This window comes from Camelus bactrianus, chromosome 1, assembly GCF_048773025.1.
Source record: "Camelus bactrianus isolate YW-2024 breed Bactrian camel chromosome 1, ASM4877302v1, whole genome shotgun sequence".
NCBI classification, from domain to species: Eukaryota; Metazoa; Chordata; class Mammalia; order Artiodactyla; family Camelidae; genus Camelus; species Camelus bactrianus.
The window spans coordinates 39755607-39779883 of record NC_133539.1 but is presented as its reverse complement, the minus strand read 5'-3'; the positions used below and the strand labels follow the sequence as shown (position 1 = coordinate 39779883).

The 24277-nt window shown below is 37.7% G+C and overlaps 1 protein-coding gene across 2 annotated transcripts in view; it reads left to right on the top strand.

Annotated features, from left to right (window-relative positions):
- Positions 1–24277, top strand: part of DCBLD2 (discoidin, CUB and LCCL domain containing 2) — an 80515-nt gene that overhangs the window by 40259 nt on the left and 15979 nt on the right. For both annotated transcript variants that reach the window (XM_074361728.1, XM_010966410.3), the window contains exons 3-9: positions 3639–3776; positions 15635–15686; positions 17915–17987; positions 18302–18435; positions 20150–20190; positions 21050–21265; positions 22024–22148. In XM_074361728.1, coding sequence (XP_074217829.1) covers positions 3639–3776; positions 15635–15686; positions 17915–17987; positions 18302–18435; positions 20150–20190; positions 21050–21265; positions 22024–22148 — 779 coding nt within the window. The remainder of the gene's footprint in view (positions 1–3638; positions 3777–15634; positions 15687–17914; positions 17988–18301; positions 18436–20149; positions 20191–21049; positions 21266–22023; positions 22149–24277) is intronic.

Genomic DNA, 24277 nt, shown 5'->3' with positions numbered 1-24277 from the left:
GAGATTATAATGCCTTGAAGAATTATATCTTGAAAGAAAAGTTCTTTGTATAAAATCTTTTGTACGCGGTTGAGCATTTCAGAATTGGGAGTTTTTTCTTTTAACTGACAACTTTCAGTGTGACTTTAGGGTTAAATGAGTCTCATTTTCTGAAAAAAAAAAGTAAAGATTGCCTGATTTTAGGTATATTTACACAAAATATATAATATAAAATTTATTTAGAATATAGTACTTTTTCATTAGTGGGGAAGAAACCGTGTGTAAAGAATAACTCATTTTTAAAATTATGGCAGAATTTCACAGTTACTTATAATTTTCTAGGAATATTGACTCTAAAATGTTTTGAGTGGAGGGGAAGAGTAAGATCAGTCTCTGCAAACGGTTATCTTGAAGGTGGTGTAGATTTCAATAAATAATGCATTTAAAGGCACACGTAGTATTGTGGTACGTTTAGGTGGTTTATACCAAAAGAGCTGAAACATTTACTCGTTTATTTAGGAATGAGACTGTTGCTGGGATGATGAAAAAGCAAAAAGGGTGTTGTTGCTAGAAGGAGAGAGCAGCTAGCCCACGATAGAACCGAGGGGATCCCCAGGTGCTACCGTGGGTCACTGACTGGGAAGAAAGTCCTATCATAAAACACTTCTCTTTGCAGCCCCAGGGGAAGCGTGTGCTCTGTTACTGGTGAGTGGTAAGTAGCAGGAAAAAGCACGGGACAAGGTAGAGAGGACCTGAATTCTGGACTGATTTCACATCTTAGCAAGTAGTGTCGCTTTAGACAGTCTGTTTATTTATTTGATTTTCAGTTTCTTTAGCTGTCAAAGAGGGGTCTGGAGTAGAACTCTAAAGGTCTCTTTCTGCTATGTTTGGTTCTGTGACCTATTGTTTCTTTGCACAAAACATTTTGTATTAAAATTTGTTTTAATGTTTGCTTTTCTTTTGAAAGCTTTAGTGAGGTATAATTTACATACCATAAAATTCACCCATTTTTAATGTATAGTTTGATGAGTTTTAGTAAACTATATAGCTATGTGAACATCACAAAAATCTAGGTTTAGAAATTTCCATCACCCCAGAAAGTTCTCTTGTACCCATTTGGAGTCAGTTCCCACCTCGCCCCTGGTCCCAGGAAGGTTCATCCTTGTTGTTACATCTCTAGTTTGTTCCTGTTTATTGGGGAGTAGTCTTCCTTTGTGCGGGCACATACCATATTTTGTTTATCCATTACTAGTTGATAGAAAATTAGATTGTTTTTGTTTTGGGCAAATGTAAGAAGTGCTGCTATGACCATTTTTGGTGGACATACGATTCCTTTCCTCCTGGATAGATGACTAGAAGCGGAGTTGCTGGTTGCATCGTCTGTGTATGTTTATGTTTAGCATCTGAAGAAACTGCCAGATTGATTTTCAGAAATGTATGTGCCTCTTAGGGTTCCATCATCAGTGTAAGAAGGTTTCAAATTTGTCCACATTCTTACCAATATTTGGCATTGTCAGCCTTTTTTTGATTATAGCTATAATAGTGATATGTAGTGGCATCTCACTGTAGTTTTAATATTCACTTCTCTAATGACTAAGCTGTTGAGCATCTTTTCATGTGCTTATTTTCCATTAGTATATCTTTTTGAGGTATCTGATGAAATCTTTTGCCCATTTAAAAAAGTTGAATTGCAGGAGTTCTTTACACATTTCAGATATGACGTCTTCATCGGATTAATGTTTTGCAGATATTTTCTCTTAGCCTGTTGTTTGTCAGCTCATTTTCTTAATGGTGTCTTTTGAGGAGCAATGTTTTATTTTTTTTTTAATTTTTTTTAACATTTCTTATTGATTTATAATCATTTTACAATGTTGTGTCAAATTCCAGTGTTCAGCACAATTTTTCAGTCATACATGGACATATACACACTCATTGTGAGGAGCAATGTTTTAAATTTTGATGAAATCCAAATTAATATTTTTCTTTTGGTGTCGAATCTAGAAATCTTCGCCTTACCCAAAGTCACAAAAAATTTCTTTTATGTCTTGTAAGAGTTTCATAAGTTTAGGTCTTATGGTTGATGATCCATTTTGACTTAATTTTCGTATGTATTTTGAAGTAAAGTTTTACATTCATTGTGATTTTGCACATCAATATCCAGCTGGCTTAGTACATTTGTTGAAAGGACTATTCTTTCTCTGTTAAGTTACCTTGACGCTTTTGTCAGAAATCAATTGACCATATATGTGGATTTATTTCTGGACTCTGTTCTGCTCCATTGAGATTAATACAGATATTTGTCCTTAAAATGACATCACATTGTCTTGTACTATAGTTTTATAGTGAGTTGAAAATCAGATAATGTAAGTCTTTCAACTGTCTTCTTTACCAAGATTGTTTTGGCTCTTCTATGCCCTTTGCATTTCCATGTACATTTTAGACTCATTAATTTCTAAAAAAGAAAAAAAAAACACTAGGATTTTGGTATGGATTGCATTGAGTTGATCAATTTGGGGAGAACTGACATCGTAACAATATTGAGTCTTCTAGACCATGAATGTGGTATGTCTCCCCATTTATTTAGTTCTTTCATTTTTCTCAGCAGTGTTTTATATTTTTTAGTGGACTGGTTTTGAATTTCTTTTTTAAAATTTATCTCTAAATATCTTAATCTTTTGTTACAAATGAAGTTTTAAAGATTTCATTTCAGATTGTCACTAGTGTATGGAAATGCAATTTTTTGTATATTGATCTGGTGACCTTAGCTCCCTTACCAGTTCTGGTGGGGGTTTTGGTTGATTATTTGGGATTTTCTGCTCAACATGATCATGTATAGTCCTTGAAAATGGTGTCTGTGGAACTACACATTACTTTATTCAAGTGGTGTTGCTCAGCTTAAAATATTTTTGGAACTTTTTATTCAGAATTTGTTAGACAATTTACCAAGCAAGTAAGAAAACCCATTTTTATTACTGGTGGATATCGCACTAATTTTTTTCTTCTTCCCTTTTATCTTAACAAACTTAGATCTGTACTTAGGAGAATATGTTATTTTTTAAGTGTCTGTTAGACATTAAAGGGTAAAAGTTGACAGGCAGTTGGATATATGCACCTGAAGTCCAAGGAAAAGGCTGTGTGTAGAGGTGTCTATGTGGATTGTCACAGCATAGTTAAAGCTGTAGGACTGAACATGATCACCTAAGTGGCAATCCTCAGAAGAAAACTTGAGAAGATCTGATAAAGGTTTCAGGGCTGCCCTGAGCCAGGAATCTAGGGGCGCCCGGTGGGGAGCAGGTTAAGGATACTACTGATTGGCTATCGGTTCATTTATGAGCCACCTACCTACATGAAATGCTCTTAAGTTAATTTTTAATTCCTTGTTACCATTTTAAAGAGTGTATGCATCTTTCACAGGAAATTGAGTCATCATAAGATCATGAATGCCTATATACACAGTTTTTCCTTTTGAATCATTTGAAGTTAATTACTTAGCATTTATTTTTTTCTCTCTTGAGTAATGTGATTTTTAAATCATTAAACGTTCTAGTCATCATTTTAGATTAATTTAATACTCGGTATACTCTGATTCTCTTAACTACATTATAAATATTATTGACTTTATGAGTCACACCAAATACTTTCTTTTCTTTCATTTCTAGGCAAATACTGTGGTCTGGGGTTGCAAATGAACCATTCAATTGAATCAAAAAGCAATGAAATTACAGTGCTGTTCATGAGTGGAATTCATGCTTCTGGACGAGGATTTTTGGCCTCATACTCAGTTATAGATAAACAAGGTAATTTTCACTTTATGTCACAAATCCAACATTTTACGATTTCTAAAAACAAAATGCAGTGTTATATTTGAGTACCTCTTATCTGAGATTGGAATAGAGTAGAAAGATTGAACAGTTAATAACACATACATAAATTTGACAAATAAAATTAGATCACTTTCAGAGTCTTAAAAAATTAATGTATTAACTTTTATGTAAAATCCTTTTATATACTTAACCTTTCCTTAGTAAAAGAAATACTGATTTTTCTAGTTTTATAAGATTGGAACACAAATGATAATAACTTAAAAATCTGTCGATTATTGAAAAGTGTCATTTCAATTTAAAGCTTTCTTATCCAGTTTACCCCTTCATAGTACCGTGCTACCATATTACCGTTCTTCTCAAAGAAGAGCCTCTCATGCCACCAGGAGCACCCTGGGGAGTGCTGTCTGAGACACCACAAAATAAACATGAGATATTTTCTAGATTGTTAATATTTAGAGTCTGAAGGGGGAAATTAAAAACAAGGCTACTATGTGGAACAGGATGCAAAATTTACTCAAATCTCTAAGCTACAATGCAGGACTTGAATGAAGGCTCTCTCAAGTTTTGGCTGCTGTGGCATTGATCCATTCCCCTCTGCTGTTAGTTGTCCTGTGGTAAGAAAGTTTTTTAAAATGTTACTAATACGAAGATGTAGTGAAACAGTCATTTAAAGTAGACAATAGATGATAATTTTGACATTCAATAATGATTTAACTAAGTTGACCATTTAAAATTAAAAATTAGCTCCTATTTAATGTTGTATAAATGAGAAAATTGTTAAGCCCTTCTAGGTGTGAGAATGTTGGGCAGTGCGAATGATTATGGGCAGTGCAAGCTGTTTCTCAGCTGTGGTGAGATAAACACTATGTCTCATTATAAGTTTCACTAACAGTGTGAAAGAGGAGAGCTGTGCCGGGTGAAGAAAGATCTGCTTTCTCTTAATTTTGAAGCTATGGAAAAAATTGTGAAGGCTAAGAAAATCCCTCAGACAGCGTGAAAAAGAAAACTCACTGGGATAGAATAAGGCAGAGAAAAGAACTGGAAATATTATGCTAAGTGAACAGTTAAGATTTTTGACAACTGGTAAAGCTGAGGCAGTATGGTGTTGTGGAAGGGGCACTAAGTAGCTTTGGAATCCCAGCCCGCCCCTCTGCCGTGTACCAGCCAGATGACCTCTGACCTGTCACTCCTCCTGTGAGCTGCATCTGTAGATAGGTCAGTTGTGAGGACTAAGTCTAATCATTCATGCATAGTGTCTGTAGGCACCTGTTATAGTGGACAGAAAACAAATAATTCGTTTCCCGCTTTCACCACTTCACACCCCCGCCTCATTTTCCGAGTCCCACCCCCAATCAAAAGAGTAAGGTGGAAAACACTGAGTGAGATGATAGATTTCTTTCCTTTCTTTTTACTTTCTGAAAGTCTTGGTTGATGGTTGAGAGGATAGAAAATAATTAATTTGCTGCTTATTCTCTTTAAGTTTCTTGGTCTCAGTATCAGGTTAAATTATTTATTTTGCAGTTTCATATTTTCCCTTTACTCTCTTTTGTTATTTATTGAGTCAAAGTTTTCTGGAAAAAATATATCCTCTTTAAAAAAAACTTTCTTACATGGATATTTAAATTATACAAGTTTTGATCTACAGAAACCTAAACGTGCATTAAAGTTTCTTAAGAATTGACAATCATTTCTGATAACAGAATCAGTTATTGTAGACTTACATACATCTATGCCAAATTTCAAATGGCTGGGTCACGATTTTAGATGAATCTTAGCTTCCAAAGATTCTTTGAAATATTCACCATAATCAGGAACTTCTTTACGGTAACACTTTCCAAGGTCATAATCACCCTGGGAAATCCTCATTGCACAGCTCCCTCCTGAGTTTTTACTTAATGTTTTTGTATGTTCTTGTCCCATCCATCAAGCATTTGTTTTATTTGAAGTGAATTGGCTAGGCTAAATTCAAGAGAATACTGGTTAAATTTCATGTTACTTCTTCTTGGGTGGCCTTGCAGACAGTTTCTTGTAATGACTCATTCATTTGAAGGCTGGTTGGCTTTGGTTGAGAGTCTCAGCTTGTTTCCATCCAGGAACTTAGCTGCCACACTGAATTCCATGAATATTTTCAAGGAACATCACTACATGTCCCCAGCTAAACAACCTAGTTGAAGGTTTAGAGTATTTGGGAATGAAAAGGTTGTGGAAAATCTTACTTCAGTAGCTTCTTCATTTAAACTGTGAAACTGTCACAGAGACTTGTTAATATTATAGTGTGATGTGTTGTTGTTGATAGTGTCATGATTTTGTGTAAGATAGACTAATTTTCATTACTTTGTACAAGAGCCCATTGCAAAATTACATTCCCTTCAATATTGGCCTTATTTCCTGCAGTATGCCAGGCACTGGGAAGACAGCAGTAAATGAGACACAACCTCCCCTTCATAGGACTCACAGTCCAGGGTTGGAAAAAGGCACGGTTGTTGCAGTTAGGATAAGTATGATGAAGGAAACGTGCCAACAGGAGGAGGCCAGAGAGGTGCGGGGAGTAGTGGCTTTGCATGAGTGCAAAGCTTTCCTGAAGTCATTTCTGAGCCTAGAACCAAAGGATTAATTGGAGGTTCCAGGCAGACAAAGGAGGAATATTCTAGGGAAGAGAACAGCAGGTGCAAAGGGCTTACTATGTGAAGGAGCTTTGCGGGAGCCAGAAAAAAAGCCAGCAGTTCTGGGGTGGAGTGAACGTGTGGTGAGTACGTCACATTTTTCGGGGCCTTGTAGAAACTATAAGGGCACTTATCCCGCAAAGAATGCATGGCACAGGGCACTATATTCCATATCTTGTAGTAACCTATAATGAAAAAGAATATGAAAAGGAATATATATATGTATACATATGACTGAACAATTACGTTCTACACCAGAAATTGACACATTGACTATACTTCAGTTAAAAAAAAAGTGCATGGAAGCTGTTAGAGCACATTAGTGATAGGACTGGATTTATATTTTAGTTTCTGTTTTGCTTTTTTTTATGATTCCCTGCTCTGTGAAGATTGGGCCAAAAAGAGGGAAGAGTAATTGTAGGGAGGCCAGTTAAGAGGCTGCAGAGGGGACACCAGGTCAGAGGTGATTGAATTAAAAAGTCTTATTATAAGTGTGACTCTAGAATTAGGCCAAATTCTAATTTAATTCTTTTTAAAGTCTTTTGAACCAGATATGTCTTCTACAAGGAGACATTTCAAAGGATTAGGATTCATCCTACCTGAGTTGGAGTTGTGGTGAGAGGCTTTGGACACAGAGGAGCCCCTGGGCTGAAGCGCTTAGCTGCCTCTGTGCCGCGGCTGTGTCAGGGCTCTGTACCCGGTGTCCTCTCCACTTTGGGGTCTGGTTTTTATGACTTCTGCGGCTTTATTCCTCTCTGTTATTTTTAGTGACCTTTGAGCCGTAGTTTCCAGTCTTTTCCTTTACCAGTTATCACTTTTAATTTTCACCTGTAAACCTCATTTTTAAGAGATGTTATCTACCAGTGAGAGAAAAATTTCCTGTTTCCATTGGGTAGCAAGGAAAGACAGATGTAAGTATTAATCAGCACTTCAGTAATTATTAGAGGATTGGTAATTCTACTCTGAGTTAGTATAATTCCATCAGATTCCAACTATACTTTCTGAAATTGAAATTTTCATTTGAAAATTGAAGATGGATGTGGATCCTAGAGATACCCTGAACATCATATTAGCAACTACTGGTTAGAAGTTCTGTGGAGAGAAACTCCTTAGTTACTGCTGGTCTCACTGAGAGAGGTAGAACCCACCACTCAGAGGTCCAGACTCAGTAACTCAGATCTTTTAATCCAGTACACTAAATGACACTGACATTTTCATTCTAAAATGTAAATATAAAAACAGCATTTAGCACTGGACTTGAAAAATAAATTTTATAGGTGAGTGACCTAAATTCCTGGTTTTGAACCTGTTCAGCATTACCCAGTTTCTAAGAAAAGCTCAACATTTCTAGGATGACTCTGGGCAATGATTTTTTAAGTAATTTTAGTCACAGAACGATGAGCTCGGAAGACATATCTGCATTTGCATTGAAAGCTTCAGGTCCTTTAAGGCAGTCTCTATTTGTTATGTGCCATAAAGCGGGTTTATGTGTTGTGTGTGTACACGTATGCACATACATGCACAACTGAAAACTGGTAGTCTGATACTCCTTTTGTAGAACATGAAATCATCCCTCAAAAAGTAATGTTAAACCTCGTTACTTTAGATTTCACCACTCCAGGACTGTGTCGTATTCAGTGTAAAGTTTGCCTTTATTTTTGTAGGAAAAAATAGGAGATTGTTTAAAATTTCATGTGAGATAAAATGATCCTGTATAGATGTATTAGCATCCTCCCTAAGTGGAATTCATAAACACTTGTTTATCATTACCTGCTGAACCCTTCAAATCTGATGACAGTGTGCTGAAGACTTGTGAACAGCTGAGCCTGGCACATATTCCCATTTGACAGTTATTATTGCTATATGTTAGATTATTTTTAGAATTAGCACCAATAGCACAATTTGCTGATTGCTACATTCTTTAACCACATATTTTTCAAATATTTTCCATTTCTTCTGTCTTACATCAGATTGTATTAACTTGTAAATGAAACATAGGGCGGAATAGAGAACTCCTTTCTAATAGAGTCCAGATTTCTGTAACTGGTTGTGTTTTTCTGCTTGGGATGTTTCTGGTTTTGAAAATAGAGCATGAATTCCTTAGATGGTTTGCTACCTTAATTGTACAATAATTTTATAGAATCCTTTCTGTTTTGAGTACTACACTTAGCTATATTTCTAATTTTAGTTTTTCTGTTGTCCCTAATTTTTGTTGTATCTGGCAACTGTTTTAAAACTTTTAAACTATTAAGTAAGATTTTATTAATGAAGTCTCTGTTTATGTGCATATCTTTAGATTTGTCCTTATTTATACACAAATGAATATTTATAGTGATGAGTATACATGCAGAAAAATATCTGTATTGTGGTGTCAATTAGTAGAATAAAGGTGCTGATGAATAGTGTTACCAATTTTGCAGAGAGCATTTGTAAACAATTAATTTGTTAATCTGGTGTAACCCAAACAGGCAGTTCACCTTATGAGAGAGTTTATTTCAAGGTGACGGATAAGCTGACAAGCACCTTAATATTTTAGTGTTTATTACGTGTTTTTCATTTTGTTTTTAGTGGGTTAGAAATGCTATGAAGGGATTACGAATGTGTTTGTGCTGTGTGGTGCTCTCCTGGGGACGACTCACTGCTACTCTTACTAGGTTATTATTAGTGTCCTCGGCACTAGGTTGCAAAAGGTTTTAGTGTGTCTTACAATCTTTAATATGTTTTAGTATCTTTTATATTTTAATATAAATGTCTTATTTTACTATATCTTATAATGACTTGTAATGTCTTGCATTCATTTCTTAGTATGTAGGCATTTAGGTGTGGAGAGGGTTTGATTTATTATCCATGTGTAGCTTATAGCTTATCCGACTGCCTCGTTCATTGCTAGGCCGCTGAGCATGCCTACATCATCCATTTAAAAAAAAGAAAAAAACATTGACTATTGTCATTTGAGAAAATTTTTCCTTTTGTGGACTCAGCTTCCACAGATGGCATTGTAATATTTCTAAGAGAAACACAAGATTTAATGTCTGCTCTCAGTATGTAAAAGGAGATTAAATGTAAAATGCCATTTAAAGTATCTGCCAATTAGTAACTGTTAATGGACTCCGAGTCACAATAAATTATGTTTCATTATATATATAAATTTTCTTTCACCAAATTGCAGATGGTACAAAAATTAATGCCAGGTTCCTGTCATGGAAACAAGGAGTTAGGCCCGAGGTCACACAGTAATATTGACAAGAGAACTTAGCAACAAGATGCGCCTTGTCTGTCCCGCATTTTCTAGCAGTTGAACAGAGGCGCTGCTGTAGGTGTGTATGACTGCGATGCAAGGTTGCTGGCGGAGTATGAATTGGGAAAGCATGACTTCATGTCCCTTCAGGCTCTGGGAAATGTAAAGAATTTTAGAGCAAATCAAGGAGAAGAATTTGTAGGTATATATTGTCTTGCTCATATATTTTCTTCTTTCTATGATTTAGTTACAGTACCTCTATGTGTTCTTGAGGTAGAATAAACACAGTTGCTCAAGATTCCCTTTCTTCAGAAGTAAATGGCTTCAACTGGACAAATATTGTACCCTGCAGCTCATAGAGCTGGTGTTATACTGTTGTAAGTGATGGGTTCTAATAGTGCTAAGGAGTGTTTTTTCCATTTATTCAAGAACACGAAACAGTGTTAATTGGGGGAAGATCTAAATCTCTTTCACAATCTTGCAATCTCACAAATAGCCAGTACTGTCAATCAAAAATATTTCCAAGATAGTAGCCAGTATGCCGATTCTTTTGATTAATTTGTGAACTTATAAAATATTTATCTTATTTTCATGGTATTATGTGTGGGTTAATGTTAGATCATGTTCAAATAAATATTTTGTGGAAGAATTATGACGTTCCTTAGCCTGTGCAGTTATTATGTATGGGAAAATTTTTAACTGTATTTGAAAAGAAACCTATGTATAGGATATCAACTACGGCTGATGATAGTAGTGCTCAGTTTGGGGCTGTCTTAGAAAACCTGCTGTTGTTTTCATTAAGAAGACCCTGAAGTTATTCCTCCTGTTGTTGATGATTGGCTCTCCTTTGGTTTTATCTTTTCTCACGCTCCTCCTTACAATCACACCATCTTGCCTTCAGAACCCCACCGAGGCCTGCCTCCTCTTTGAAGCCTTCTAAGGTTAAAGAAGGCAGATGTCAGAGAAGCTCTTTCCGTAGGGATTACGATCACACTCACGTTGGGTTAGACTCTACCGCAAAGACTAGCATAGATGTCTACTAGCACTGTAGACATCACCTCTGCTTTGGGCTGAGCAAGGAAGAGGACAGAGTGCCAGCCGGTTGGCCGGCTTCAGCAGAACCCCAGGGGGCATTCTGCTCACAACTGCTGCCTCTCTCTGTTGTCCACAGCACCTGAATGAAGTACACCATGTATCTAGTGTTTTGTGTAGTCATATGTGTGATGTAAATATTGTTTTGTGTGTATTAAATATTTGATTAAAATTACAAAAAAAAATCCCATGCAGAAGCTCTTAGCTGAGAAGTGGTAAATCACATACTGCTCTTCACTGTAAACATAGCACTTCTGGTATTGTAGGATGTGCTAAAGTCTGCAGCATGATAATGGAGCTGACAATGAGTGCTGTATCAGTATTTATTATAATCATTGCCCTAAGCACTTTACATTATAAAACTGTACTTTCAGTTTGCTCAGGTCAGAAGCCTTGGAGTTATCTTTGACTCTTCTCTCTGTCTCAAACTTCACATCCATCAGGCACACCTCTGAATATGTGTTCATATATCAGAGTCTGCATCTCATCGCCTCCAGTGCCACCACTCTAGGTCACGTTACCAACAACCCTGATGTCAGTTCTGCCCAGTGATCAGTGTGATCCTATTAAATGGAAGGTCCCACCTCACGCTGCCCACTGTCCTTACCTCCAAGACACGATAGCATGTCTTCTCATTACTCGTTTGACTTCATCTCTTGTTTTCCCCTTGTTCTGACCTCAGACATGCCCTTCTGAGTCCCTCTGCCTCTTCTCAGTTATCCACATACCTGATACCTCACTCCCTCACCTGTTTTAGAGTTGTATTCAAATGCAGTCTTCTCAGTAAGGCCCCCCTGGCCACTTTCTTTAAAATTGCAACCCCTTAAGTTTTTTCCTTACTGCCCTCCTTTCATTATTTTTCTAGGTATTTATCACCTCCCAGCTCACTATATATTTTTCTTCCTCACATTATCTGTTTTCTCTTACCCCTTGCAGGAGGTACTCTTCACATATGCAGGGATTTTTGTCTGATTGGCACCTAGAAGAATGCCTAATCATAATACATGCTTATTAAATGTTTTTTGAATGAACAAACTGCCAATCCTGGGTCTTTTACTAATAAGCTTCATTGCATCCATTCATGCAGTCTTGCTGTATATTATATGAAAGGAAATTGTTACTACTTTCGTGATAGCTTCTTTTTCTTTCTTTTTTCAAGTTTTTAATATTAGTTTTATGGAGATAATTTACATACCATACAATTCATCTACTTAAAATATACAATTCATTGATTTTTCAGTATGTTCAGAGTTGTGTAGTTATCACCACAGTCAATTTTAGAACATTTGCATCACCCCAGATAAACCCTATATTCAGTAAAAATCACTCCCCAGTCCCTAGCCCTTAACCCTCTCCAGTCCTTGGTTACCACTGATCTACTTTTTTCTCTATAGATTTGCCTCTTCTGGACATTTCACCTAGATGAAATCATACATAGTGAGGCATTGTATGACTGGCTTCTTTCACGTGACACATTTTCAGAGTTCATCCATGTTGTTGTGTGTTTGAGTACATCATTCCTTTTTAAGGCCACATAATATTTCATTTTCAGGGTATACCACTTTTTCCCCCCATTTTGTTTACCCGTCCATCAGTTGATGAACATTTGTGTACAAGTGTTGTATGGACACATGTCTTCCATTTTCTTGGGTGTATATCTAGTAGTGGAATTGCTGGGTCATATAGTACCTCTGAGTTCACCCTTTTAAGGTGCTGCCAGACGATTTTCCAAAGCAGTTGCACCATTTCACAATCCCTCTAGCAATGTATGCGGGTTCGGTTTCTCTACATCCTTGCCAACAGTTATCTGTTTTTTGATTCTAGCCATCCTAGTGGGTGTAAGTGGTATCTCATTGTGATTTTTATTTTTATTTTCCTGACGGTTAATGATTGCTGAGTGTCTTTTCATGTGCTTATTGGCCATTTGTGTATCTTCATTGGAGAAATGTCTGTTTAGATCCTTTGCTCATTTTTAAATTAGGTTATTTGTCTTTTTAAGGTCGAGTTGTAATAATTCTTTATGTATTCTGGATACTAGGTCCTTATCAGATACATGGTTTGCAAGTATTTTGTCATTCTTTGGGTTGTATTTCTCTTTCATGAGAGGATTCTTTAAAGCACAAAAGTTTTCAATTTTGATGAAATCACTTTATTATAATTTTATGTGGTTACTTCTGATTTTGGTGCTATATCTAAGAAACCATTGCTTAATCCATGGTCAAGATTTGCAACTATATTTTCTTCTAAGTGTTTTATAGTTTTAGAATTGCATTTAGATACACTTTGAGTTCATTTTTGTATGATCGGAGGTAGGGGTTTCAGTTTCATTCTTTTGCATGTGGATACCCAGTTGTCCCAGCAGCATTTGTTAAAAAGACTGTTCTTACCCCACTGAATTGTCTTGGCACCCTTGTTGAAATCAGTTGACTGTAAATTTGAGGATTTATTTCTAGACTCTCGGTTCTGTTCCATTCATGATGGTAGCTTCTTACACTTCTTACACTCTGAGAAATCTTTGAGTTGGGTGGTTTCCTCTGAGCTGTCTTCATCTTGCCTCAGCTGTATTCTTATTAGCTGGAAGCCTTGTAGTGATAGTGAATTTCTGGAAAGCTGTTTACTTGGGAGAAGCTTTCAAGAAAGACACATTCTAAAGCTTCTTAGTTCCCTGCCTAGTTGATGTTTTCTTTGCCTTGGTGGAGTTGTAAAGGTGAAAGTCTGTAATCGTGGCGTTCTGTTTCTGTCTTTGTATTCTTGATCTTCTTGCAGCTGTCCATTTTGAATTTGTATTTTCCTCCAAGGGAGTTCTTTTGAGCCCGCATGGAATTTGAGAGCAAGACCATGTGAGTTGCATACATTTGCGCATAATCTGGAGTGTCAGCACTGCGTGGATCTTATTATAATAAAGCCATGTTCTGATCAAGATCCGTAGTTGACTAGCATTCTGGCATGTGGCCTGAAGGCAATCGGGCCAGCTGGCAGGCTTCTGGTGGCTTGAATGCCGTGTTGGACCACACAGGTACCTTTTCATCCCAGGCTATTAATCTTAGAAGTTTAGTTTCTAATCTTAGAAGTTGGAAACTCTTTTGGTAGAGCAGGAAAGTGGAAAATCAATTCTTATTGATGCTCTGTAAAGATTGCCAGAAATAACTCTAGAGTGTAAGGCAATTCAGTTTGTCTACTTTTCCCAATCAGTCAACCAGGTGGCAGTGAACCCCTATCCAGGCATGTATCCTCTTAAACTCCTAAAATACAGATTTAATGTAATCATCACTCAAGTGCCTGTGGTATATAGATCCTAATTCACGTAATCACTCCCAAAATACCACTTTCCTATTGGTTTAACAGTTACTATTCTCTAGTTCTTTCAAGGCATATTTTAGTTGGATACTTTTTAGTTGTCTTTAGAATTGTAAAATAAAGTATTCAGTCATCCTTGCTTGGTATTAATTTAACACACATTTGTACGCCATCAGTGTGCTCGGAGAGAGCACATGTGAGGTGTTGTCTCCAGCAGCGTGTTGGGTACCTTAGCATCGTGCTGGACTCAGCGTTTCTGTGTGGAATCACTCATCTTTATGATTGCCTTATGACCTTCCAGGTTTTCCCCTACAGGATGGTCCATGGTCGGACTTAGACAAACATGCTAACAATCCATAACTTTTATTCATCCATTTCACTCATCCCCTTCTCCTGTTACGCTGTGATTGCTGCTGGTGATGCAGCGGTGAGACCAACAGCTGTGGGCGCTGCCCGGAGCCTAGGCATCATCAAATGATGTTGCTTATAACTGTATAGTTACAACAGATCATTCTTACATGACACATGTTACTCTGAGAACATACAATAGTCATCCATATGTTAAAAAAAAAAACCAAAAAACCGTAAGTACCTACTGTGTACTCACAGTTTGACTTGGCAGAGATCAGGAACAGCTTCTGAAAGCCAGTGACAGTTAAGATGAGATTTAGAGAGGAGTGAGCTAGGGGACTGGGTAGAGGGGACACTTTCCCGGCCAAGAGAGCACAGGAGCAAACAGAAGACTAGTGTGGCAAGAAGCCAAGACAGGGACAAAAACGAGACTGAGGCCTTTGTCTTCTATCCTAAGAGCAGAAGGAAACCTTTGAAATGCTTGAACCGGAAGCTGCCTTTTAGTCAGCCTGTGAACTAGGTCTTAATTAGACAAGATTAGCTCTTACTCAGATTTGTTGATTTTGAGATAGAAAATGTTGAAACTTTAAAATTCTGTCTTATGTGGAGTGTGCTTTAGAATTACCTGGTGGACTTGTTAAAGCAGATTTTGGTCCCTACTCCTGGAGATTCTGTAGGTCTGGATGATGTTCAAGAATTTGAATTTTTAGGAACTTCCCAGAAGGTGCTGCTGCTGCTGGTCCTGTCCGTGGACCAGATTTAGAGGAGCAGTGATTTAGAGCCACAGCGTTAACTTACCTCTTTTGTTACTGTTCTCCTCATGTGTAATCAGCAAAGGAACCTTTTTACTCATACAATAACTAAGAATTTTTGTTTGTTTCAGGACCTATATCTTACAGAAACTAAGGCTATAAATTATAGTTCTCTGTGTACCATCCATGTGTGTGATGTATGACTCTGTGAGGTGACGTGGTAATATTCAGTATAGGGTAGACATAGGCCCAGAGATCAAGATACTTAAAATCAGAAAGAAGTTGTGATTAACAAAAATTTGTAAAAAGTTAAAGTATTTGACAGCTGTAAAGGTTTCAAAATTGAGAACAAAATGATTTGTGATTTGGAAACGGTTGGTGTTTCAGCAAGAATAAACCTATTATTATTGAATTAGTTTTTTATTTCTGTTTTTCTAGATCTAATTACTTGTTTAGACACTGCATCCAGTTTTTTGGAACCTGAGTTCAGGTATGACCATATTTGTGACTTTTCCCCCTTAAATGTTACTTTTCATCTGCTTCATCCTCATCTTATGCACTTAAGATTAATGTACGTGGTGTGACACATAATCATTGTTCTTAGACATCAATAAATCAGAGCTTATTAAAAACCATTGAGTAGCCATGTTTAAACTTTGCTTCACTTGTAGCATTTGAATCTTCTCCACAATGGAAAAACAGTTTGAAAGTACTCTAAAAGTAGTAGAACTAGACACTCTTCAAAGTCTGGCACAACTCCTAATAATGGTAGAAGAGCTATTTATCTTTTCTCAAAAAAAGTAAGAGGATGATTGAGGCTGTTACAAAATTCTTCAGTGTTCTTACTGGGTGGCATTTTTACTACCCTTTCCCTGCTTTATGCCCTTGTCTTGCCTGGACTAGGATTAATTTGTAATTGATTTCCCATTTCTAACTTTCGCTGGCTTTTTTCTGCCATTCACATTCTGCCGGGTTATTTTCTAAAATCCATATCTGATCACCCCCTTGCTGTATTATGACAAAATGTCATCCATGTCCCTTAGTCTGGTTCCAGGGTCCTTAACAAGTAGTTTTTGGGCCATTTTTCTAGTCTTATGTACTCATTTTGAAATGTCTCTGGATTATTTATACTGCTCTGCTCTCTCAGAACTTTCGTCCAGAATCACTTTATTCTTCTCTGCTTAGCAAATTGATTCTTGTCTTCTAAGACCCATCTCACTCACCTCTCTCAGCTTGCTACGACACCCCCAGAGAACCTTCCTTCTGTCTTCAGGAATGGTTCTGTCCATGTGGGATGGGGGTGCTCTTCAGTACTCTTGGGGGATCTGGTCAGCAGAGGTGACCCTGGCATCAGTGTATGTCACACGGCCCTGCCAGAGGGCCAGCTGTCTTGGACCCTTCACTCTCCAGTAACTGTCACCACCCAAACGCAAGCTGCCATCCTCTTTCTCTGGGCTGCTGCACTCTCTAGCTAACGTCTCATCTTCCACTCACAGTCCATAAGGTCTCTTCTTTCCAGGAGCCAGAATTACCTTTTTAAAAAAATGAATCAGATTATGTGTATACACTGTCAAAATCCTTTATCGACTTCCTGTTTTTCCTTCAAAATACATTCCAAGACTCCTCACCATCGCTCCCACAGCTTCTGCATGATCTGGTCTCTGTCCCCCATTGCAGGTTCTCTCAGACTAGCCTTACCTTTCTCACTGCCCTCTGCCTGCACTGGTGGCCCTCATGGCCAGACATACACAGGTCATCCTGTCTCCCGGGCATGCCGTTCCTCCCGATGGGCGTGCATCTCCCTCCACTTGCTCCAGTGACGGTCGGTGGGTCTCTGCTTCTTCCCTTCCTCGGAGCCCTGCTCCCTGACTGAAGCAGTGCAGAGCCCTGCGTGTGAACACGGACTCTGGAGCGCATTGGCCACTTAACAGCTGTGTGACCTGGGCACACAGCTCATCAGTTTCCCCATCTGTAGAATGAGGATAATAATAGTACCTCCCATATAGGATTGTTAGGGGAATTACCTCAACTGTGTACTTAGAATGCTGCCTGGCACAGAGTAAGTTCACTAGATGTTTGTGTTACTTTTATTAAGCTGGATTCCTCCCTGTTATTTCCTAGAGCACCTTTTGTTTATAGCAGAATCATAATCTACTCACTCATTTGAATGTCGGTTTAATGTCTTGTCCCATCACTGGAATGTAAACCGGGTGAGGAGTGCACATTATTTGGTTGACCTTTGTAAACCCAGTACCTAGCACAGCCCAGCACTTACCAGACACATAATAGACATTCAGGTAGATGTGTTGAGTGGGAGGTGGATGAGTGAGTGAGTAAATGAATGAATGCCAACATTTTTTTAATCAACTTAAATTTGATCAATAGAGGATTGGTAAAATAATGTATGGTATTTCCACAAAATCAGTTGTTGGTAGCTATTAAATACTGTGAATAGCTCTCACAGTAGAAATATTCTGCCATTTATTATGAAGTAAAATAATCAAAACAGCATGTAGAATATGAGAAAGTTTTTGTGAATATGTAGGTAGAGACATGTTGTGTTTAGCTGGATGAAGAAAGTCTTGAGGGCTGTTGAGTGGTGGTCCCTCCAGGTGAGGTTATGGTATTTACATTGAACTGAAAAATGGACAAGTGACCTTTTGGTCTTCCCCCAGAAAGGGCAGCACTATGTACCCTTAACTTGTTTTTATTTCACAGTAAGTACTGCCCGGCTGGTTGTCTGCTTCCTTTTGCTGAGATCTCTGGAACGATCCCTCATGGATATAGAGATGTAAGTTGGATATAGGTTGGATATAATGTTAAAGTGGTGATAAAACTTTTATTTTTTTAACTCCATCATAGATAGGTGTGTAACCTATTGTATATCTTGATTTTTATTCTCTAGGAATTACTTCTTTTTAGTAGTATGCGATGTTTTATTCTTTATCTTCTGTTAAAATATCTGTTCTATGTTATGGCATCAGTAATCTCATGTTTACTAAGAAAACTGGCCAGATCAGTTATTTCTAGAGGAAGTATAAGTGCTGTATTTCTGAATCATCAAAAGAAATTTTAAAACCAATCTTTCCTTTTTCCCTCCTCAAGTCCTCGCCGTTGTGCATGGCTGGTGTGCATGCAGGAGTAGTGTCAAATGTTTTGGGTGGCCAAATCAGCGTCGTAATCAGCAAAGGCATCCCGTACTATGAAAGCTCCCTGGCTAACAACGTCACGTCTGTGGTGTAAGTCTATGTGCTGTTTGTAACAAGCACGTTGCACAGAGGTGGGGTAGGGACGAATTAGGGCTCAGCAACATCAATGTCAGTGGTGTCTGTGAAGTAATGTGTTTGCGGTAAGGACTCTCACTGTGTGTGCTTGGTGTCTGAATGTCTGCAAGAGCACAGGCAGGGTCATCCGACCTCAGCTTTTCTCCATCAGAAAGGTAGGTGGTCGTGTGGAAGAGTGATTTATTTGCTTCTCCTTTTCTAAGTGTTGAAAGAGCCTGGAGCAAGGCTGGAAGTTTATTGCCAAACCCTGACTTCATTTTAAAGATCAGGAGGCATAACTACTGTGTTCCTCGTAGCCTCTGTGACCCAGGATGGATTAGGGTAACTGGAATGCTTTGACTATAAATCAAATGTAATCAAATGTTGGCATTAATCAGAGATAGTATTATTACGACTCCCTCTCATCCCAAGAGAATATTATAAGCATGTATTTTTGTGGTGTTTATGATGTTCTACTATTTTACAAAACATAGACTAGGCATCAAAAGCAGGAGAAGTGGAAACATTAAATGGAAGTTTTACACATTGATCCATTTCTGCAGATCTTGCATCTGAAGTAGGCTCGGTCCTGCAGACAGGACCTGGGCCTAATTGAAACCACCTTCTCTTCAGTTCTAGACCAGTTCAGAAGCCAGGAGCGTGAGCCGTACTCAGGACAGTGCAAAGCAGGAGGCAGCAGACTTTTTGTAGAGGGCCAGCTAACGATATTTTAGGCTTTATGGGCCACATACCTGTCATTGACTCTCTGTCATTTTATTTACAACTTTTTAACCATGTAAAAAGCATTCTGAGCTCCCTGGTCATACAGAATAGGCCATGCCTGGGGCTGTCATTTGCCCACCCCTGGTATAGAGTCGGCTACTTTAATTTCTGGTTTCTTCTAGATGATTTTATGCAGATCATTTCACTCCTTTCCACTATTCTACCTTTAGAAAGATTTTTTTTTTCATGAGTTCTTTCTTGCATACTTTTAAAAAAAACCGGATAGGTTGCATCCACTTATAATGGTTTGAATGTTGTGCTAAAGGCAGGAGCAGGAGTATGGATGGTTTTATCCCTCAAAGTTCCTCGGTGTCCTTTAACGTCCTTATGGGGAACTAATCACTTGTCCCACCCCTGCATTCTCCGGAAGCACCTCTTCTGCCAGTGACTTTGAAATCCAAATGCAGTGCTCCGATGTAACACGAAACTTGTTCATAGACAGACTGATGTCTTGCAACAAATGAAGTCTCTTATTAATAGCCAGCTTTTCTTCTGTTTGTCCTGGGAAACTTGAGCCTCTTTCTCTGAGAATTATTCCACCAAAAGCAGTTGCCACAGAAACATTTTAAGGATCAGTTTATTTCATGAAGAAGAAGTAATATTAGTACATATTACAGTTACATGGATGCACTTGCATAATCATGTATGAAGCTAGGCACTGGATGCTTGTAGAGAAAATTGTTTATGCTGAGTTAGAAGTTACTCTGCTTGGTTAGAAATGAGACTTTTTTTTTTTTTTTTTTTTTTTTTTGCTAAGAACAATATATCAGTTGTCTAATATGTAGCCATAGACTATTCTTAGTTCTTTATACAGTGAAATAAACAAAAGAAGTTTTTGGTGAAAGACAAATTGGAGGCAGTCATGTGTTATATGAGTGTAACCAAAAAAACCCTTTCTCTCTTTCAGGGGACACTTATCTACAAGTCTTTTTACATTTAAAACAAGTGGTAAGCTTCTCATGGACTTTATACCTTATTATAATTTGTATAGTAGCCAATATTTTTTTGAATATTGTGCGTCAGGCATGTTGCCAATTGCTGGGCTGTTTTGTTGTTGTTGTACTTTCTCATTTGGTCATCACAATAACTCAGTGAAGAGGTTAGATAGGTACTTAATGTAATAAACTAGAGGTTTTATATTACTAGGGATGTGATCATGAAAGCAAGGAATTTTCTTAGAGAATGTCTGAAGTAATTAACTCATTCAACAGAACAGATATTGAGTGCCTTTTTTCAGTCTATTAGGCAGGCAGTGTTCTGCTGCTAGTGAAACAAAAGTTAGCAGAATAAATAAAATTCTGCTTTCCTGGAGCTTACATTTGGGTAGTGAGAGATTGACAATAAACATTGGATAAGTAAATGAATGTTTATAATGTGCTGTTTATAATAGTATAAAAGATGTAGAAAAATAAGGCAAGGAGAGAGGACAGGCATTGCAGGAGGGACTGGTTTGAAGTTTAAAGTGGGGTTAGGGCAGGCTTCATGGAGAATATGACATCTGAGCAAACCCCCGAGGGAGGGAGAGGCGTGAGTTGCCCACTGAAGTGGGGCGAGTATCCCAGGGAGGGGGTAATGTGTTGCCATTAAACTAATGGTCATTGTTGTGAATAAATATGTCTGTATGTTCCCTGATGAGACACAGAGATACAGACGCAGGAAGCATTTGCCTGCTTTTGAAATCCTCTATTACAGTATGCTGTTAGCATAGTGTATGTTAATTAAAGGTACAATACAGAGTTTCCAACGAACAAGTGTTTATGGATTTTGGGTTTACATCTGGAAGCCAGTTTATTTTCTTCTGTTTCAGGTTGTTATGGAACACTGGGGATGGAATCCGGCGTGATTGCCAATCCTCAAATAACGGCCTCATCTGTGCTGGAGTGGACGGACCACACGGGGCAGGAGAACAGCTGGAAACCTGAAAAGGCCAGGCTGAAAAAACCTGGACCTCCTTGGGCTGCTTTTGCCACTGATGAGTATCAGTGGTTACAAATAGATCTGAACAAGGAAAAGAAGATCACAGGTTAAGAGACATTATTTTCTAGATGGTTTATAATAGTGATTTCATTTGGAAACCTGGTGACCTATAAGAATTTTAAAGAAAATTAAGTCACTGCAAATTTAATTCTGTGGTTTTACATTTTCTTTACTGGTGTTAATATTACTGAAAAGGGTCTTACAAAGCATGGCGAAGGAGAGGAGTTGGTAAAAGCTTTTCTTTTTCATTGTAATAAGATTCTTTTGAGGTAGTTTTTCAGTAAGGTAATCTTGAAACATCTGAAATAACTATCTTTTACAGTTATTAAGAGAAATTTACTTTCAAGGACTCCATTTTAAGTGCGACAAATAATATTCCATGTGTGCAAGTATAAATTTATGTAGAACAGCTTAGCAAATGGTCAGAGTAATTGTTTAGGATTAGTTTAGATAATTTTGTTAAAGATTTATTTTGCTTTGGTACCAAAAATAATGCCAGTAATCATCTTTCATCTATTCATTCCCAGGAAGTCATTCTTACTCAGTCGGTGAAATATATTTTGCAGTGACATACACACAGGCTGCCATAAGCTTTCCTTGTGTGCGCCCATAATTCTTCTGTCTCTGCAAGCCAACAAAGCCAAAGATTTAGTTACTATCATGGTGTGGAACCTTGCACTTAGGAATGGTAGTGTGCCATAGACAGAAATGTTGGCACACTGCGTACTAGGTGTTTATGCTTTGGTGATGAACAAAAATGAGGACCAGACTGTGAGCACTAATGAAGGAACTCTCCATTCCCAGGCATTGTAACCACTGGCTCCACCATGGTGGAGCACAATTACTACGTGTCAGCCTACAAAATTCTCTACAGTGATGATGGGCAGAGATGGACTGTGTACAGAGAGCCTGGTGTGGAGCAGGATAAGGTAAAATGATTACCAAAGTATTTTTAAAGAACTTTTTTTTTTTTTTTTTAATGGGCCTTTGCCAGAAGTCACAGAGGCTCTTCCTGTGTGATATAAAAATTAGATATCATTTGATCTTACTCTGCCCTCTTCTGGTTATTTTAGGTAGTGTTAGTGGCCTTACCCTTCTGTCTATGGTTAGGAAATTCTCAGTGCTACTAGGTCCCTTTTGAATGACTGTAAAGTTGAGCACTTTCCTGGTGTTTGTCCACTACATTTTTAATTCAGTTGCTTAAATACTTTATGAAGAAATTCTAAAAAGAAACTTTAATTTCTTGTCTTTAAAAAGCTTTTCTTATCACTCCACAGAATAATAGAGAATCTAATTTGTTCCCAGATTTCTACTCTGTAGGCAAGTGGGGGACAAAAGACAAAAGAGCTAAAGGCACAAGGGCATTAAATTATGGGATGTTATAGGCCTGAAAGGTCATTTCAGGATCACCTCACCAGCTTTTGTCTTAGAAAACAGCAAATTTCTCTACCTGAAGAATTTTCTTAACTTCTGTGATTGTGAACCATTGTTTTAGTTAGCAAATAATGACAGTGCTGGGGTGTGCCAGGACAGATAAGGGGCAGAGCGAGAGTAAGCAGAGGTGGCTCTCAGCTGGGTGCTAGTACTTTCACCCGGCCTCCTGGCCCTTGATCCACCCACCACAAGGCCTGTAACTGCGGGAGTCCCTGTCCCCAAGGAAGGTGGATGCCTCTCGTCTAGAATTGAAACCATGAGCACATTGTTTTCAATGAAACCTCCCTATGAGTTTTGTTCCAGTTATACGATACCATCAGCTCTCTCTCTCTATATGATTTGCTAATATATTTTCAGTTACCACTTTTCTCATCTCTCTGTTCAGAAAACCCCAGGGGCTCCCTTTAATTTTTCATATGGATCTAAGCTCTCTCATGCTGTTATTCAGGGGCTGCTTTCCTCTCTTCTGCTTGCTATCACACAAACTTCTGCTTTGGTGAGACTTTACCTGTGAGGCAGATAACAGCATTGTCTCTATACTAACTTGCTTCTGCTGAATCCCACAAACTTGACTGCTTTTTACTATTGGCACATCCGTATTTATTTGTTTAATAACACTTGGCATACTTGGCAGAATATAGTTTTTTTGAAATTATAAGTGTTATCCATGCTTATTATAAAAACATCTAACAACATTGAATTATATTTCTGAAAACCTTTTTTTGTTTCCTTTTTGGAAGGTCATTTCACTAGGTATAGAATTCTAAGTTGACAGTTTTTTCTTTGAATACGTTGAATATCCTGGTCCATTGCTTTCTGGTTTGCATTGTTTTCAGCAAGAATTCTGCTATGATTCTTACCTTTGTTCCTCAGTGTGTAATGTGTCTTTTCTTTCTCTTGGCTACTTTTGAGATTTTCTTTTTATCATTTATTGTAAGTAGTTAGATTATGATGTACCTTTGTATAGTTGTCTTCCTGTTTCTTCTTCTTGGGCTTCTTTGAACTTCTTGGATCTGTGGGTTATAATTTGTATCCGATTTAGAAAATTGTAGACCATTTCTTCTTGAAATACATTGCCTCCTCGATTCTAATTACATGAATATTGTGAAACTTGAAGATGTATCCAGTTCACTGGTGCTTGTTTATTTATTTTTTTCAATCTTTTTCTCTCCATGTTCCAGTTTGGAAAATTTTATTGTTTTGTCTTCAAGTTCACTAATCTATTCTTCTGCAATGTCTAATGTGCTGTTAATCCTATCCAGTGTATTTTTATCTCCAACATTATATTTTTCACATCTAAATTTTCAGTTTTGCATTTTTTAAATTTCTTCCATGTCTCTCCTAATGTAGCTTTTCTTTACCTGTAAAGCGCCTGGTTATATACTAACCCTTTTAATGCACTTATCTATCTATCAGTGTGTCATATCCGAGTCTTTTTATATCGATTGGTATTATGGGTCCTTTTACATACCAGGTAATTTTTCATTGGCCAGACATTGTGAAATTTATATTGTTTGGTGTCAGATTTCTTTTTTTGCTATTCCTCCTTTAAATATTTTCTAGCTTTATTTTGAGATGCAGTTAAGTTGCTTGGGAATCATTTGATTGTTTCAGTCTTTTCATT